This window comes from Typopeltis vanoorti, chromosome 10 (genome assembly GCF_054136105.1).
Source record: "Typopeltis vanoorti isolate ZY-2024b chromosome 10, IOZ_Tvanoo_1.0, whole genome shotgun sequence".
Taxonomy (NCBI): domain Eukaryota; kingdom Metazoa; phylum Arthropoda; class Arachnida; order Uropygi; family Thelyphonidae; genus Typopeltis; species Typopeltis vanoorti.
The window spans coordinates 21,156,903-21,177,530 of NC_143558.1; the positions used below are offsets into that span (position 1 = coordinate 21,156,903).

At 33.0% G+C, this 20,628-nt stretch overlaps 1 protein-coding gene across 1 annotated transcript in view; it reads left to right on the forward strand.

Moving 5' to 3' along the window:
* Positions 1-20,628, forward strand: part of LOC150102216 (leucine-rich PPR motif-containing protein, mitochondrial-like) — a 394,112-nt gene that overhangs the window by 42,073 nt on the left and 331,411 nt on the right. The window contains exons 6-7 of the mRNA XM_090399109.1: positions 12,289-12,375; positions 18,378-18,416. Coding sequence (XP_090255235.1) covers positions 12,289-12,375; positions 18,378-18,416 — 126 coding nt within the window. The remainder of the gene's footprint in view (positions 1-12,288; positions 12,376-18,377; positions 18,417-20,628) is intronic.

A 20,628-nucleotide genomic window follows, 5' to 3' on the forward strand; every position in this document is an offset into this window, starting at 1 on the left:
TAAACTTTTAATAACTTTTGTGCCTTATTTTGAGTTACAGCAATTAAAGTTATAAACAATGGATTGTTTACTGATTGAATCACTGTACCTTGATGCATAGCTCTGAGACTGTTTCATTTGCCTGTTTAGTATTATTTATTTTTATGGTATTGCTGTTCACAAGAGGGCTAATCTGTAGTACACTGAGCAAGAAAAGTTGTTAACATTTTGCTAGCTTTGGAAAAATTTTCCATATGGATTACCATATGGCCTGCCTGAGAAAAGCAAATGAAACATGTCCAGAGATTGCTGAACACAGTTTCTTTTTTCCTTCATATTCGCAGCATTCTGTTTCACCATTATATGAATTCCGTGAGTCTCTAGAACAAACTGCATTCTCAGAGAAATTTTTGTTCTGAATTTTCACACGTTTTATAAATGTTATTAGTCACCACATATTGTTTGCTATATATTTCTTTGCATAAGGTTTCTTTATTTGTGTTGTATTATTTTTTAGTTTAATCTTTAAAAGACTGCTCCTAAAAGCATTTTAGTGTATAACTTTATAGAACTTCATTTTCATGACTGTGTTATTTTTGTAGAAAGTGGCTTTCAGAAATTCTATCACTTAAGTTGCTATTGACTGTAGGTATTTGCTAATTTGGGCTGAATATCATTTAAACAGTAAGCAAAGGGATATTCAGCCCAAATTAGCGAACTGTTAGAAATATATGGCATAGAGTTTTCTTAGTTCGTATAATTAACATATTGTTATTTCACAAAAACTATTATTTAATACTTTCTTTCTCGCTTGATGGTCTGTTTTGTATGAACATTTTTTTTAAAAAATCTTACTTATGAATGCCTGATGTTTTATATATAATGCACTTTTACATGTAAGATTGTGCTTCTTCTTCCTAATATGGATTTTAGGCCAAGTGGCCTGTTCTGGTCTCATGCCATCTCTTTCTTGGTCTTCTGATTCTTTTTTCCCCCACTTATTTTGTATCTGTATAATATTTTTGGTAATCTGCTGTTGTTCATTCAATTTAAATGTTCTAGCCATTTTTGTTTATACTGCCTTATATAGTACTTAATTGGTTTTATTTTCAGGGGTTGTAAAATTTCTTCATTTGTTTTATGGTCCCGCTTGGTATATCCAGCTGTTTTTCTGAGAAACTTCATTTCTACTGTTTGAATTTGTTTTCCATCTTTCCTTTTTATGGTCCATGTTTCACTTCCATATAGTAGAGTTGGTTTTTGACAAGACATTATATAGTCTGATTCTACTGTGTTTTTGTACTAGGGATGGCTTAAATATATTATTTATTATGCCATTTACTTGGACAAAGTTTGATATTTTGGTGTCTGTCTTTTTCTTCTTCTTCTTCGTATGATAAATCACATCCCAAGTATCTGAAAGTATTTACTTGTTCTAATATTTTATTATCTATCACTATTTTACTTCTTATTGGGTTTTCTCCTTTGAATGCCATTATTTTTGTTTTTTCTTTAGATATTGTCGTATTATGTTGTTTTGAGATATCATTTAATGATTTTAATGATCTTTGTAACTAATGCTATTTGATCATCTGCAAGTGTACTGCGGAGTCATTTGTATGGGTTATGGGTTATAGTCAATGGGTTATGCTGTTTCCAGATTGTTAATATTTCATTTATATATATATTGAAAAGCAGAGGTCAGAGGGTACATCCTTGTCATACTCCTCTTGATATATCTTTCCATTCTGAAATGAGTTCTAATTTAACTGCTATTTTATTTCCTGTATATATTTCTTGAATGGATAGTAAAAGTTGATTTGGTATGTTTAAATCAGTTAATATTTTAAACAGTTTTGTCTACTGATTTTGTCAAAGGATTTTTCATAATCAATAAAGGCCATATGTGTTTCTTTTTGAAATTCTCTTCTCTTTTCTATTAATAATTTTAGAGTAAAAAATTGGATCTATGCAGGATCGGTATTTTCGGAAACCATTTTGTTCTTCTAGTAGTTTGTCCTCTACAATACTGCTTAGCTTCTCTTTTAATATTCCTGCATATATTTTATATGCTGTATTCAGCAGACTAATTCCCCTTAAGTTATTGCAGTCTTCTTTATTTCCTTTTTTATAGATTAGGGTAACGTGCTTTTTTCCAAGAGTTAGGAGTTTTTCCAGATATCCAAACCATATTAAAAATTTCAGAAGTCTTTCATTAAATTTTTCACCTGCATTTTTGTATAGTTCTATATTTATATTGTCATCTTCTCCTGGTGTTTTCCTATTTTTCATCTTCTTTATCGTATTTTTCAGTTCTAACATTGTGATATTTTCTATTAGGTCATTCTTTGTTTTATAAAATTTTATTTCATTGTTCTCATCTGTCCAGAGATTTTGGAAATAGGTCACCCATCTTTCTAAATCTGTCTGTATTTTTATCTTTTCTTTTATTTCTTTATTCATGCATTGTATTACTTTATAGGTTTTGGGTTGTGGCTTAAAAAATCCTTTTCTAGTTCTGTTACGAAATTGTCTCATCTCTCTCTATGTTTTTTTCCTTACTTCTTGTTTTGCACTTGCACTGTTTCTTTTGTACTCTATTTCTGCTTCTATTGTTTTGGAATTTAGCCATTTCTGGTAACTGTCCTTTTTTGTTTTTATTATATTTTCTATTTCTTTGTTTCAGTCTCGGGTTAATCCTCTTTAAGGGTAAGTGTTTTTATAATCCTGATACATTGCTCTAAAGACCAAACTTGGTCTTTTTCTTGAAATTTCTGCTAAGCAAAAAAGGTTGAGGATGGGCAAGTCACAGTTCATTTTTCATTAAAGTTTAAGATGGTAGTGTACGCACTCTTAAATATCATAATATGGTTATTTATGTTTGTTGCAATGTACAAGCATAGCTCACAGAACTTTGTTTTATTATAAACTTAGGATCTGGTAGACTATGGAACAGAATTCCTTCACCCCTTCACCTGTCTCAGATATTTTTTAGAGATCTGTTATAAAAAATATCACTAGAAAGTGAAGAGACATAATTATTTTAATATAATAAGTTAATATTAAGGATTAAATGCAAGTCAGTTCATTTTCCATTAAAGTTTAAGATGGCAGTGTATGTACTCTTAAATATCATAATATGGTTATTTATGTTTATTGCAAATGTATAAGCATAGCTCACGGAACTTTGTTTCATCATAAACTTAGGATCTGGTAGACTATGCAACAGAATTCCTTCACCTGTCTCAGATATTTTTTAGAGACCTATTATAAAAAATACCACTAGAAAGTGAAGAGACATAATTATTTTAATATAGTAAGTTAATATTAAGTGTTAAATGAATAAATTAGCTATATTTATTAATATTTCTGTAACATAAAAATGTAAAGGTCATTTTGAATGATATTTTGGAAATGTGAAGCTTGGGAGAACTATACTAATTTCTTTGTCTTTCTTCCTTTAATACTTTTGAATGATTTCTTTCCTTGTTCTATGATTTCTTTTGTATGAACATAGCTTTTATGGATATCTTGCCCGTGAATGGCTGGTGCACACTTTAAGCAGAACTTTTCTACAGTATTTTATAGTGTATAGATTTATTATCATAGAACCTATAAGGCATTCACTAATACAGGTTAGATAATCTAAGTTTCCTAGTGTAGAGAGTAGTCTTTTTTTTTACTGTAGATTTCCATTAAGTAAGAGTGGGTGGGTTCATTTTTAATGGGATGAAGGCAACACTAGTAATGAATTAAAGTTTTAATGACTAATATTTAGTCTGCTACAGTCATCATTCAGGATACAATGTAAGTATTGTACTGTAGACACAAGGAATGGAATAAACATTTAAAAAATTGAAAAAAAATAAGACTGAATACCTTAAGTCCTATTATAAGGAGTGCCCTCTGTGAGAACTGGCATGCAATCTTATCCATATCTTGCCATTTGGATAAGATTGCATTTTCCATTTGATCTGCTGCCACAAGTACAGTCACTCAGATCTGCTGAACCTGATTGTAATTGATATATTTATTATGTTCTTCTGGACAGACTGCATAGCTTCAGTTTGTAATACAATAAGTTGCAATTAAAAGAAACTTTGCATGCCTGAAGCTGCGAAGGGAATGAATTGATCTTTAGGAGAGTGAATACAATCACTTACCTTGTTATGAAATTATATTCAGAGATATTTCTTTGAAGTTCTAGCTTTTTCATTTGAGGTAGCCTGAATTTTGGAAATTCAGGCTACTTCTGAAATTCTAAACTAGTGTTTTGATGATGAGAAAGTTTGGGTTTTCACCTATAGTTTTTCTATTGAATTTGAAAAACATTCTTGAAACTAAAATTCCTAAACTGCTATCTAGATAAAGCTAAGTTACTTTCATTTGTGTTCTCCATTTTGTTAATGGAGAACACAAATGAAATATTTTAAATACCACTGTTATTTTAAATATTTTAAAATAACAGTGGTCAGATCTTTCTAGACACTAAATCTTATGTCTTCCTAATGGTACTTTTTGTTTCACAGTTTACCAACAACTAACTTGCACAGGAAGATATTAAAACCCCATATAAAGCTGGCTGCTTTTATCTGCTCCCTTAAGGAGCTCCCCCTCCCTCCTATATCAGTTGTGCACAAAGTTACTTATACTTGCATCTTATTTTATTGTATGTACAAATGGAAAGATTTGCCAACATGTATTTATGGAACATAAATACATGTTGGTCCCCCACAATTATGATCGTTCTGGTCTAACAAACTATGCCTTAGTCACCCTACGCAGAATCAAATGGGAAAAACTACTATACTTTGCTGCCTCTTTCTTTTTTTGAAATAGGCTGCAGATCTTAAAAACCAACCCAACCCACCTCAATAAATATTGTGAGAAACTCCTCAAGATATGGAAATCATAATTCTTAGACCTGCTCAACAACCAAGGCATCCTACCTACAGAGGGCAGCACTCATAGAACTTCAGACTTTGTTTCATCTCTTCAGTTCTTCTGTTTTAATTTTGTTGCTTGTATGCACTTTAGTACATTGTATCCCTAGTGCTGTCTTTTATGTTTCTCCCACCCACGAAAGGTTATTTGCAAACCTATGGTATATTTTTGTAGCATGGGTGGGCTAAGGATTTTTTTTCTCTTTTTATCAATTTTATATATATATATATATATATATTGTCTTTTTAATTTATTTTTTTACATAGTCCAGAATTCCTGCTCTAGAGACCAAACATGGAACTTTTCAACCACTTCAGGCTTATAGTAAGCGGGGCAATGAAATTCATCTCCCACCTGAAGATAATTACAAACATCCATGCCTCTTGAGAGATTCGAGCCCACAGCCTGTTGGTTGGCAAGCAGGTATACTAACCACTTGGTCACCCACACCAGCACAAAGATAGCCATTTTTCTATTTTTCTCAAAGGCATTAAAACTTGAATTCATTATTAAGCACCTGTCTTCATTCCATTAAACCAACAAAGAACCCCACTTTGCTTAATGGAGATCTGAAGTGGATAAAAAAGACTATGTTCTCCAAACCAAGATACTCAGATTATCTAACCTGTATTAGTGCATGACTTATGGATTACCATTATAACAAACCCACACTCACTTTGAAAAACAATGGAAAAAGTTCTGTCCAAAGTCTCATAAAAGCAGTGCCCTTATACAGAAGATTCACTTTAGAATCCACTGTAATAAACTAAACTGTTCACTATTCCTGTGGCCTTACTGCTGTTAACCAGTTTCTTGATCATCACTTATTTTAACTTATAGTCATGCAAGTATGTATAGGAGAATTAAGAGTAGTACTTCTGGTGCACTTCAGTGCACCTTTGAAGTTAATGTACTATCATATTGGCACATTGACTTCAAATTCCATTCAATAAAAATAAATACTATTTATTGTTATTGTATTTTTAAATATTTAAAAAAATTAAAGTTTCTATTTATAAATTTTTAAATACTATGCACCTTGAAGTTTGGAAGAACTTCAAGCTAAATTTTCCTAGAATATATTATTCAAAAATCAATAAAAAGACTATAGTTTTTATTGATTTTTATATAGCTTTATCATATGCAGCCACTTAAAACATGTAATTACACACTAATTGAATTACGAAGGACAATTGTATCCTAATATTTCTTCAGCATTCCCATATCTAAATAACTGTTCATTACTTTTTGGTGACCATTGCACATATTCATCATTACACAATATATAAAACGATTACTGTCAACTCAAAGAATGCATGTCACATCAAATGTAACAAAAGAATGCTACTACAACACAAAATTATATACAGTTTTAGCATTTCTACACAGCTCTTAAAGGATTATTACATCAAGGTAATTAATTACTATTTCTTTGCTGCTTCATTTAAAAGCAGCAAATCAGCAAAAATACTATATCTTTTGGTGAAAAATCCATATCTTAGTGTAAGGGTCAAAGCCAAATAACTGGGAGGAGATCTCCACATCGCCTTTAAGGAATGCAGAGAACTGACTGGAGCTTCTGACGTAATGTCCAATCCCCAACTTCATGTGGTGCATCCCATTATAAGGTATCCACTCGGTACTGAACAAATGAGGATGGGTTGATAATTTGGGGCTGGCGTAGCCAACCAAATTGTACTCTTTGGCTTAAGCCAAAAATAATACGATGGCACAACATGATGAGATTTCATGCCAGCTGGGGCATCACCTAGTTAAACAAGGCCTTCACTGTTTTTGTCAGGGAATCAGAGTGAGCAGTGAAAGGCCAGCTTCTGGTACAGACTTGAGGTCAACTTCTAGAAGAAGAAGAAACCAAACATCACAAGAACTGAAGAGAGCAACCATCAATATAAGGAATATTAATGGAAGGGAAGTCGAGCTTGCAGAACTAGAAAAATACCATATGGGTATAATTGGCATCACTGAAACAAAGAAGACAAAAATAGGTGATATATCTTTCTAAACAATGAGTATAGGATGTTATATTTGGGCAATAATGATCAAGAAAAAGAATAGCAATAGTATTCAACACCAAACATGAAAGATAAACTTCTTTATTTGAAGAAGACAGATTCAAGTAGAGTTATGTGGATAACTTCAATGAGAAATGAGAGAATTTATCCTCATGGTCCCTCAGAAGGATCACCTAAGGAAGAAGTAGAGAAATTTTTCAAGTCACTATATCAGGCAGTTAACATAAAGAAAATGGAAAAAAGTACTTGTTTATCTAAACAGCAAAGTAGAAAATGAATCCCACCAGGCTTGTAATGTTTCGGGAAAATTTGGAGAAAAGGACAAGGCTAATAATAAGTATCTGCTGGATTTCTGCTCAGCATATGGACTAGTCATTACTAATACCGTGTTCCAACATAAAGATATGCACAAGTTGACATAGAGAGAAAAAACAAGAAATAAGAAAAGCCTCAAGGTTATTGTGGCTAGTGATATGTTCATTCTGATTCAGAATACAAGAGTGTACAGAGGATTTGAAATTGGAAGTGACCATCACTTAGTTTTAAGTAGGATAAAACTGAATATCACATTGAAAAGAATGGCATGTAAAAATTTTTTTAATGAATTAAAGTTGAGTAGCTTCTATAGGTAAACTGTAGACTCAATTATACAAACATTATTGAAGAAAAAATGAAACATTTCAAAAACATTGATTGATTCAGCTAGGGAGACATGCAATAAAGTTGTCAGCAAGGATAGAAAATAAGAATGCCATGGTGGACACAAGAAGTTAAAGAAGCTGTCTTGGGAAAGAAGAAAGCAACCTAAAAAGCTCCCAGCAAATAAGTCAGCAGATGCCTTAAAAGAATACAGAGAAAAATGGAAGAAAACTAAGCTATGTGTAAAAGTAGCTAAACGAAATTGGGAAAACTTCAGTAAGAATATGGAAGGTAAATATCGGGAAGGTGGCAAATGCTCTGGAGACTAATGGAAAAGCTTAAAAATGGAGGAAAGAGTACTGTAAAAGGAATCAAAGATGATAAAATTAACAGGGAAAACTGAAGATAAGGATAACCTAAATGTCTAGAATAATTAGTTTAAAAGATGTGAATGAAACAGGCAACGACAACTATAGTTGAAAATTTTCAGCAGTTCACAAGTACTTGAAGCAGAAAAAGCTGTCAAAAACTTGAAATGTGGAAGAAAGTACATTTAATGGTATTAATTCACAACACAGAATCGAAGAAAATCATTTAACTTATTTGCTAATATTTCATGGTATTATATTCATTAAGATATTATATGAAGACATTAGGAAAGAACTTGACATTGTTTGCATTCAAGAATGTGTGAGCTGGGTTAATCTAAGGTGGTATGGTCACTTATAAATAGAATGGGAGAAGAAAGATTAGTAAAATCGTGCACTATGTCACAGTACACGAAACCACAACAATTTAGTATACCAGTGGGACTAGTTTTAAAAAATTGTAATGGAAGATGTAAGGAACTAAAGTCCTAATTGTCATCATCTAGTGTTGAATAAAGAGAGAGAGAGAGAGAAAAAAAATATTAATTTGATCTTAAAATTTCTGATTCTCAGATTCTCCCAGAAATTGATACAACCATACTTTTTGAGATTTGGAGAATGTTTTAAAGCTGCTGCTGATGATGATTCCAAAAACATATTTTTATAAAAACATATATGCAGTGGTTACACTGCATAATTCAGAGGGCCTGGTCAGAAGGACAAATTCCAGGTGATTGGAGTGGAACTCTCATAGTACCAATCTATAAGAAAGAGAATAAACCTGAATGTGAGAATTACAGAGAAATTTCTCTACTAAGTGTTCCAGTTAAGATTGATGCAAGCATACTTGAAGCTGAGAAAAATTGTAAAAGAGAAACGAAACTGGAAGAAGAACAAGCTGGATAGAAGTTCAGATCAAATTTTTACTTTATGACAAATAGTTGAGAAATCATGGGGGTATCACAAGTATCTGTACTTAAGTTTTGTAGATATGGAAAAGGCATATGATAAAGTGCCTAGGGAAACATTTTTCAAAATGCTACACGTTATATGGAGTAAATAGAACATTATACAGGGCAATATATAATCTATATTTAAGTTGTAAATCGGCAGTTAAAATTGAAGGAAATACAAAAAGATGGTTTGATGTAAAATCAGATGTAAGACAAGGATGCACATTATATCCAATGTTATTCATCATCTGTATAGATCACATTATGAAAGAAAGTGACATTAAACCTGATATTAGAATTGGAGACATCAAACTTAACTCTTGACTTAATGCAGGTGATCTTGTAACTCCTAAACACATCCAGTGCAAGTCTCTAGATTCTCTAAATAAATTGAATAAAGCTATAATAAATTTGGCATGAAAATCAGCAATAAAAGACAAACTATGAAAATAGGCAGGACATAGAAAACTTCAACTGCATTCTGAATAAAGAACCTATAGAACAGATAAAATATTTCAGCTATTTAGGCAGAGTTTTTAGTGAAGATAGCAAATTAAATCTGGAAATAGATGACAGAATAAACAATGCTAGTATGATGGGGAGTCAGTTGAATAAATTTATATGGAATAAGAGAAAAATTAGCCAAAACATTAAACTAGCAGCATTCATAAATGACATCATTTAAAACAGTTGTAAGTTATGGATCTGAGAGTTGGGTAGAAATAAAGCAGTTAATGAAAGAGACCACAGATATGAGAGCTCTTAGAAAAATTAGAGGCACAAACAGATGGCATGAATGGCAGAATCATATTAAAAATGAAGACATTAGGAAGGAACTTGACATTGTTTGCATTCAAGAATGTGTGAGCAGGATCAATCTAAGGTAGTATGGTTACTTAAATAAAATGGGAGAGGAAAGATTAGTAAAACAGGTGTTTCCTGCCAAGATGGCAGGAAAAAGACCCAGAGGAAGACGACCAAAGTCTCAGTGCATTGATTCAGTCAGAAGTGCCATAGAAGAATGAAATGTTAGATATGACAATATTGGCTATTTTTTCTCTTATTCAAAATAAATTTATTCAGCTGACTCCTCACCATAGTAGCATTGTTTATTCTGTTGTCTATTTCCAGATTTAATTTGCTATCTTCACTAAAAACTCTGCCTAAATAGCTGAAATATTTTATCTGTTCTATAGGTTCTTTATTCAGAATGTAGGTGAAGTTTTCTATGTCCTGCCTATTTTCATAGTTTGTCTTTTTATTGCTGATTTTCATGCCAAATTTATTATGGCTTTATTCAATTTATTTAGATTCTCTAAATAAATTGAAAAAAACAAGCTGCACTACAATCTACATGGTTTGCTAAATTTACTGAACAACCGTTACTACAATTATTGGCCTGATCTCTGGTGAAAAAAAAAAAAAAAAAATCCTTTACTACATTAAAGCTGGAAAGAAAGGACTTAATAATCTAGTTTTATAAACAAATGTTTTAAATTTTCTTTCTGTTCTTGTTATTTGTAGACATTTAGGTGGTAATCTTAATTTTATATTAATGAGGAAGTGGTCACTACTTATTTCATATTCTCTGTGAACTCTAACATCTAAAGAGAACTTTGTTTTTTCATTTAAGATAAAGTAATCTAATATTGATCTCAATCCTCTTGCTCCCCAAGTATATTTATGCATGTCTTTATGTTTATTGAAAGAATTCATTATTTTAAGGTTATTATAAACTACAAAGTTGATCAATTTTTTTTACCATTCTTGTTTAGAGTATGTTCTCCATGTATTCCTACATTATTATTGATTTTCGTGTTTCCAATTCTTGCATTTAAATCTCCTGCTAATATTACATAATAATTTTTATTTATATTATTATATATACTTTGTAACTGATTATAAAATTCAATATTATCTTCTCTTTTTTCTTCTGGGTCATATAAATCAATTATTGTTAATTAACCTCTGTCTCTTCTAGCTTCTATTATTCGTTCATTCCATAATTTATAATATTTTAACTATTTTGAGAGGGAATTATGAATCCAAATGATAACACCTGCTTGTGCTCTTTGGTCTCTGTCAACTCCACTATATATTACATTAAAATTTTCAGTTGTCATGGTTCCTTTTAATTTCTTTTTTGTTTCAGTGATTACTGCTATTTGAAAATTTTTTTAATTTAATATTTGGTCTAATTCTATTTCTTTATATGCTATTCCTCTTACGTTTTGGTTTGCTAATATGTATTATATTTTGTTTTTTCTATTTTTGTTTTACCTTTTCCATTCCAGGATCGTTTTCCATAGATTCATTTCGATTACCTTTCTCTGTTGGCTTAAAAGTAGATTAATGTTCTCCATGTCAGGTGACTAGCCTGGCAATAGATAGTCCAGTGGTAGGACTGCTCTCTTAAGGCTTCTGAACTAGCCTTCTTCCAAATTTAAACCCATAGAAGGAATAGAGTATACTGAAGGGGAAAGAGTAGATTATAGAGGGGGAATTAGATATAGGCTAGAAGTGGAAAGACTCCATAGTCCTCGAGTACTCTAATAGCATAAGGGCCATAAAATAAGAAGAGTTGACCGATAAGGCATTATAGGAAAGATTAAAGTGAGTGGATCTTCCTCAAAGCAGAAGAAGAAGATGATAGATCCAGCTAGGGGACCATGGGAGTGCCATTTCCCTTGCAATCAAGATGATTGTCCCTTAATGCCCTGTTGGTCCACAAGTCCTTATTCAATGTATTTGGACCACCCCACCATATCTGGTGGGTTCCCTTATCTACCACCCAGGAGAGACATGCTCTCTAGAGTTCACAGGGTCCCCCAAAAGATCAGTTATTATTATGCAGACATATCTGTGGACTCCAAAGACTCATGTAGTTGTGATAACCACAAGAGTGTGACTATTAAAGGCATAAGGACAAAAAAAAAGAAACTAGGCCTTATGTCCTTGTTAACCACACTATCATACAAATTCCAGGCGTGATCCCTTATTCTCTCTTGTCATCATATATTGAAAAGTATCTTTAGAAATCTTTCAATGCATAATTAGAGACTGGAGTTTTATAGATTTCTTTCATCTATAAACATCTATAAAACTATTTAGTAACTTGTGTGTTTTTATCATATCTTCTCTCAGCTAAGCACTCAAAAAACCAGACACCGTTTTTGGTCACTCACCTTTGAATCCTCCCTACTAGTTCTCCATCCCCCAAGAAACCTGGGAAAGTTAGTCCATGAAAATTAGAAATTCCAAATAGTACATAGGCTTTTGAATTTATCAGTCATTTATTTTGCATCCATATTTAAATCAAATGATGTTTTATTCTTTTAATATTAATGTTTTTATTTTATTTCTTTATTTCAGTAAAATTTTAGAACACATGAAAGAAACAGGATTTTCTATCAATGAAATGGTATTCAACTCTTTAATCACAGGACATGCCAGAAACAAGTAAGCAAAATTATTTTTTATAAGTTTTTAATTTATTTTATTTTAAAATAAAATAATTCAACTGCATTCAACAGTCTGCATAATTTTGGCATAATTTAATGTTATGCATGAAAAGGAAGTTAATGCCCCAGGCTAATATAGTCAATGCCTTGAATGATTTAAAAACAATCATACTTGATTTTATTGTAATTTTGCTATAGAGCAGTTTATTTTACGTTTTGAAATACTGATGTAGAATCACCTCCTGCTTAATCCTTTGAGAAGTGAGTTAAAAAATTACACATCTCACTTTCTATGCCGTATACATGAAAAAAATTGAGAAGGTTGCTAAGAGATTGCAGCACTGCCTGCAAAAAATCAAAGGTTGACATACATTTATGGCATTACTGTAGTTAAATTTTGAACATATACACACACATCAATACTGTTTTGGGGCATAAGCATGATAACATATCATCATCATCATGTAAAATTTATAATTTTACAATTATAAATAGGGAAACCAATCAAAACAAATAAGTAGTCTGTGTACACTAAGATAGGACTCGGAGGTTGTTATGACGTGAAGGAAAACCAGGCTTCTCTGTCATATGCTAATTGACGGATCTCTGATGCAGAGAATTATGAGGAAATGGGGAGAATATTGCTAATATATTTCCAATATGGAGTTCGGAGTCTGCCTCTTTTTCTTTTTCCATCTGTAGGGGCGTTGAGGACAGAGCATCAAAGGGTACAGAGGGTGGATGTCTAAGTTGGTGGCCGAGCCATTTTGTTTGGTTTCTTTGAACAGGGCTGACTAGAGGATCTTGCTGGGTTTCATTGGTCTTCCCAGGAGTAATCCAGGATATTTCTTAGACAAGTAGTTCCAAAGCTATTTATAATATTGGTTGCTGCTTTTGTTGAGATGTTTCAGGTCTGGGAGCTGTACAGAAAGATAGACTGGCTGGTGCACTTGTAAAGACGAATCTTTGTCTCCTTCAAGATGAGGCTCGACTTCCATACTTTATTAAGACTTCTGTGGAACTGCAGTGCTTTCTGTTTCCTTGTTTTAATGTCTGTTAAGGAATCTGAGATATGTGATCCAAGGTATACAAAAAGTCCTCTACTTCTTCAAGGTGATCATTTTGATTTATATAGATGTGCCCATCTATCTGATGTTTTAATATTTTTGTTTTTTGGGAGTTTATTTTTAGTCCAAATATTTCTGCAGTTCTCCTAAGGCTGTTGAAGTGGTTTTGGGCATCTGTAATGTTGGAGTCGATGACGTCTATATCATCTACAAGCTCGGGTCTTCAAGGTGCATCTGTATATATGGGTCTTTGATAAGGATTCCAGATTTAACTTGCATTAATTTAAAAATTTAGTCAATCACTATGATGAAGAGATATGGAGCCAGAGTATCTCCCTGTAGGACTCCTGTGGTGATGGGAAAACTGTCTGTTTTTTTCTCCATTAACTAGTACTGTAGCTTGATTGCCCTGATAAGATTAGGTGGAATGCCATAAAGTTTGAGCGTTTCCCCATAGTTGTTTCTTAGTAAAGTCAATAAAGTTTAAAAGCAATGGTAGATTCTTGTCCTTTGAACCTTTTATTAGTCTTCTGATGCAGTGAATATGTTCTAGAGTACCATGTTTTTTGAGGAATCCAGCCTGGTTTGTATGAAGTAATGGAGTTATATATATATATATATATATATATATATATTATACGAAGTAATAATGGAGTGATATTCAATTCTATTTAATATCATTCTATTGTAGATTTTTATTGCAGTAGAGAGGAGTGTGATTCCTCTGTAGTTTTCAGGTTTGTTCAGGTTGCCCGTTTTTGGAATTGGTATGATTTAGAACCTCTTTCCACTGATCAGGAACTTTCCCAGAGGAAAGTGCAAAGTCATATATATGTTATTTATATAGACGTTATTCTTTGATATCTGTTGAGCAGTGCTTTAAAGCCGCAACTGTGATGCCATCTGCATGATTTTCCTGCTCTTTGTTGTTCAATGGCTTTTTGTGAACTCCTGCATGGTGAAATCATTGCAGTTGATGCTAAGAGTTTCCGGTACTATAGTTTTCGAGATGAAATCAGTGTTTGGGGTTGGTGTGTTTAGAAGAGTTTGGAAGTGTGCCTTGCATTCATCAAGTTCTTCGGTCTTGTTTTCAAACCAGGTTCCATTTTTGATAACATATATACTTCTTTATTAGTCAAAGGGATAAAGTATATTTTGGCTTTATAACTGAGTGACACTCCTAATGTCACCTATAATTATGGTTATTCTCTCTCTCTCTACCTCTCCCTCCACATGCTTGTGCGTGCACACACACACACACACACACACACACACACACACAGAGTTCTTCTGTTTATTATTTTTCATCATCATCATCATCAAATTCCTGCCATGTACCCTCAAGGGGTGTACAGGATATGATAGTACTACATGAAAAATTTACATCATTACTAACTTCCTATCTATAATTTTCCTCCAAATCAGTCTGTTACTTGTCTAGACTCCAATATTATCATTATCAGATCTTATATTTCGATCGTCTAAGGCACATTGAACCGTATCAATCCACATATATCTTGGTCTTCCTCTGGGTCATTTTCCTGCCAACGTGGCAGAGAACACTTGTTTTGCGAATCTTTTCTCACCCATTCTGCTTAAGTGACCATACTACCTGAGATTAACTCGGCTAACTGATTCCTGGATGCCGACAATGTCAAGTTCTTTCCTAATATCCTCGTTTTTAATATGATATTGCCATTGATGCCATCTGTTCACGCCCCTAATCTTTTTCAGGACTCTCGTATCTGTGGTCTCTAGTCTTTGGTCAACTGTTTTACTTCTGACCCAGCTCTCAGATCCATAAGTTAAAACTGGTTTGAACACTGTCTTGTATACAGCTAATTTAGTGTTCCGACTAATTTCTCTCTTATTCCATATGAATTTATTAAATTGACTCCGTACCATACCAGCTTTGTTGATTCTGTTGTCTATTTCCATATTTAATTTACCATCTTCACTAAAAATTGTGCCTAAGTAGCTGAAATGTTTTACTTGTTCCACAGGTTCTCTGTTCAAAACACAGTTGACATTTTCAATGATTTCTGCTTATTTTCATTGTCTTTGTCTTTTTATTGCTGACCTTCATACCATATCTATTACAACAGTTTAGTCAGTGAATCTTGCAGCCTTGTAGCGGATTTATTTAGAAGTATAACATCATCCGCATAAAGCAAAGAGCTGACATTAACATCTCCAATTTTTATATCATGTTTAATACCACTTTCCTTCATAATGTGATCCATATAGATAATGAATAACTGAGGTGATAATGTACATCCTTCTCTCACACTAGAATTAACATTAAACCATCTTCCTGTACTTCCTTCAATTCTAACTGCTGACTTACAACTCAAATAAAGACAAATTAAGTATTGCCTGCTATAATGCCTGATTTACGCCATATAACTGTAGCATATTGAATAGCTTCGCTCTTGACACCTTTTCATATGCCTTTTCCGGATCGACAAAACTTAAATACAGATCTTTGTTATATTCCCATGATTTCTCCACTATTTGTCGTAAAGTGAAGATCTGATCCAGACAGTCTCTATTTGACCTGAATCCAGCTTGTTCTTCACCAAGCTTCTCTTCCACAATTCTTCTCAACCGTTTTTCTCAAGTATACTTGCATTTATCTTACCAGGAATACTCAGTAGGGAAATACCTCTGTAATTCTCACATTCAGTTTTATTTCCCATTTATATATGGGTACTATGAGAGCTCTACTCCAATCATCAGGAATTCGTCCCTCTGTCCAGGCATTCTGAACTATGCAGTGCAGCCACTTTATACCACCATACTTCTGCATTTCTGGTCGAATATCATCTACTCCTGCTGCATTTCCACATTTCAAGCCTTTGAAGGCTTTTTCTACTTCAAGTATGGATATGTATTCCTAACTGCATGCCTGGTCAGTGTTTTTACCACTGTGCTGTCATTACTGCTTGTTTCATTTAGCAGTCTTTCAAAGTAATTACTCCATAATTCAAGGATATCTTTATCTCCAATTTTCATGTCAGCTTTATAATCTTCCTTTTACAGATTATTCCTTTTACAGCACTCTTTCCTCCATTCCTAAGCTTCTTCAACAACCTCCAGAATATTTTGCCACCTTCTTGATATTTATTTTCTATGTTCTTGCCATGGCCTCACATGATGTTTGTTTAGCTAGTTTTACACGGTGTTTAGCTTTCTTACATTTGTCTCTGTATTCTCTAAGAGCACAAGCTGACTTATTTGCCAGGAACTTTTGATGTGTGTTCTTCTTTTCCTTCACTGCCTCTTTAACTTCCTGTGTCCATCATGGAGAGTTCTGATTTTTCTATCCTTGCAGACAACCTCACCACATGCCTCTCTAGCTGAATCAGTTGGGTTTTTTTTCAATGCTTGCCACTGAATTTCCAAGGTTTGGTTCCTGTTCTCAAACTCTTTCATTTTTTCTTCAATAATCTTTGTGTATTTTAGTCTGCAGTTCATATCTGAGAGCTGCTCAACTTTTATTCGCTTTAAAACTTTCTTACATTATTCTTTTCAATATGAAATTCAATTTTATCCTGCTCAAGACTAAATAGTGATCACTTCCAATTTCAAATCCTCTGTACACTCTGGTGTCTTGCACCAGGGAGAAAACATCACCATCAACAATAACATAGTCAATGAGATTTTTCTTATTCCTTGCCTTTTCTGTCCATGTGAATTTGTGCAAATTTTTATGTTGGAATATGGTGTTAGTAATAACCAGTCCATGTCCTGAGCAGAAATCCAACAGATATTTGCCATTATTATTCTTTGCTCTTTTCTCCAAATTTTTCCAGAATATTTTTGTATGTCTCACAATCATTTCCTATTCTGCTATTTAGATCCCCAACAAGGATCAACTTTTCCTTTTTCATTGTGTCAGTTGCTTTTTCTAAAGCCTCAAAAAATTCCTCCACTTCTACCTTAGTAGAACCTTCTGTGGGACCATAGGCACAAGTAAGTCTCATTGTCCAGTTCCCCATTCTCATATTTGCCCACATTACTCTACTTGAGACTGACTGCCATTCAAGAAGATTAGCCTCGTATTTAGTGTTGAATACTATGGCTACTCCTTCTTTTCTTTGATTGTCATTGCCTGAATATAACATTTTGTATTTATTGCTCAGAAAGATCTCACCAGTTTTTGTCTTTTTTGTTTCAGTCACCCCTATTATGTTGATCTGGTACTTATCTAATTCCTCATCTAGCTCCATTTCTTTGCCATTCAGGCTTCTTATGTTGATAGTACTGATCTTTAACTCTGGTGATGTTGAGTTGGGGCGTGTTTTCAGATTTGTTCCAGGTGACTTTTCGCTGTTTGTCCTGGTTACCTGGTGAAAACAATGGAGGGGGCCTTGTTTAACCGGGCAACGCCCCAGCTGGCATGAAATTTTGTCATGTTGTACCATCATTCTGTATATTGGTTTAACCAATAAGAATATACAATTTGGTTGGCTATATCCCAAATTGCCTTTATTTTCCTTGTTTATAATATATAGCCCTTGTTGCATGTGCAATCTGAAAAATGACTAAACAGTTTTTTAACCATAGACCTTTGAAAGATGATAATCTGTTCACAGCTACTGCCATAAAAGTCAGGATGTGTGTGTGTAAACATAAGATTTATAACTTGTATAATTTTTAAAGAAATAACTAATACACATGAAAAAAAAAAAAAAAAAGAAAGAGAAAACTTTTGTACAGTTATCTCTTACTAAATTAAACTCCTGTAATGAACTACTAGAAAGTCCTGACTAAAGCTCATGCTTTCAAAAAAAAAAAAAAAAAAAAAAAAAAAAACTATAGTGAAAAAATTGGTTTTGAGCAGTTAATATAACATGTTTCACTTTTACTACTTTGAAATCATAATATTTCAATTCCAGGAATTACCATATTTTTTAAATTTTATTTTCAGTGATATGGAAAATGCTAAAAATGTCCTTGATATAATGAAGTAAGTAGTATAGAAATTTTGGATTTTTATTCCATAATTTTCTTAATGCTGCATTGTTACATTTTTCACTTCATAGTTTGTTTAATACTAAAGACTAATTATTTTTCTCGTAGGAAGGTCTTTCTGTATTCTGATCACAACCTGTTACCTTACCTCATACCAAGAGGTCATTATCAGAATCCAGAAAAAACTTGCTATACATTTGTAACTTGTTTTGAGATTAAAAAAATCTTCCTTAAAAACCAAAAGAAAAATTTCAAAAAATATCAAAAATATAACAGAAATCTCACTCTCTCTCTCACACAGACACACACACACAGATTTAACGAAACAAAATCCCATTTAAAAAAAAAACTATCCACAAACACGGGCTCAGTACCAGCTGGAATTTTCAGCTCACTTAAACTTTCCGAATTACCATATTTGCCAACGTATAAGACGCATCCCCTTTTTTTGTACACATTTTTTAGGAAAAAAATATTTTTTAGATCCTCTTCCTGATTCCGCCAAGTTCTTATCATTTTCTCAGTTGGGGGGTGGCTCGAAATGCCTCTCTGCAGCCCTGTTTCCATGTTCTTTAGCATACACAAGCACACGTAGCTTGTATGCAATATTGTAGCAATGCTGACGTTTTTCAGCCATAATTTGCCAAGAAATTTAGAGAAAATTTAATGGCAGAAATTTATCACCATTCACAACAACCGCGACAACAGTTGGAAAGTTTAAATGAACAGGAACACAGCTGTGATCGTCGATGATAGTGCATGCACATCCACTGAACTCTACATAACTGGAATGCTCTCACACACCGCAAGGAAGCAAGAAAGAAATCGTTTAACTCAGAACAGAGAAAATTTCCAGAAATGAAAGTAATAAAAAACTGAGTATCGGCGTATAAGACGCACCCTGTTTTTCAGACCTATTTTCAAAGAAAAAAAGTGCATCTTATAATCTGCGAAATACGGTGCATCATACAGACATCATAAGAAATATAGGTGAATTTCATCACTGTATGATGGCATAACCCTTATATTGGAAATGAAGCTGCTTAAAGAAGGTCTATATTTTGTAGGGAGATTGATTTAAACATCTTAGTATGGCATTGATGAAAATACCGTAGATGAATTTTATTATTTGTATATAGACCACTGCTCTGCTTACTGATGGTGGTGTGCATATGTGCACATGTTCAGTGTTTTTCTTTAATCCCTATGAAGATGCTTTGGTGATCAAGGCAGAATATTGGCTTAATAATTTAACACCTAGATAAAGTTAGTTATCTCCAGATGTGCATTTTCTATTGTAAACATTAGCATAATGACGTGTTGTATCAGTTGGGGTTTGCCCAGTTAAACAAGGCACTGCTGTTTTGATCAGGGTACACCAGGGTGAACACTGATAAGTCAGCTGTTGACTACAATCCATTTAGCAAGAGATCTGATTGGATTGCTGCCAGTTGAATATTAAGATGATTGAGATAGTTAAATATTAAGACCACCTTTTAGCAGTATTAATGAAATACAACTCTGATTGTGTATTTGACTGTCACTGAAACATTTAACTTCTGAGTGATTCATTACAAATAGTGCCATATAGTTCTGTCATCTGATTCTGGTGGGGGAAGGGACACTCTTGTGAAGCTTAAATTGCAGCATCCTTATTCTCACTAAGTATATGATTCTAATTCTGGCTGTCTTATGAAGCTAATTGTTCAGCTTAGGCGCCTTGTTAAATGATGTAATGATAGATTCATTAATTTGTTAAATCTGCATAATTAGAACTGTTTATTTAATATCAGTATTTCATTTTGGTGTCTGAGACTGGTCAAGGTTCCATCTACTCAATAATTTCTATTGAGCTGCAATAGAATCAAGCTACCATAATATCATTTATAATAGCATAACCAAATTCTAGGTTTTAAGACAGTTACATTTAAAGACTTCAAAATGTTCATATAAAAATTAATAATGTGAGGTAAGAAAAGTAAATCCATAGTGATGCAATCATGTCAAGAGTAAAGAACTGGCTAATATTAACAACTGTACCATGAGAATGGTTTTTAGACACTTGACTGAAATCTTATTTAATTTAAACGGCTCTAATTTTATAAGTTTACTTGTCTATGAACTCTAATTAAAAATGAAAAATTACTAAAGAATATTGATAAAACATATATAAAAAATTTCCTTGATCTTAAGAATTAACCACATAA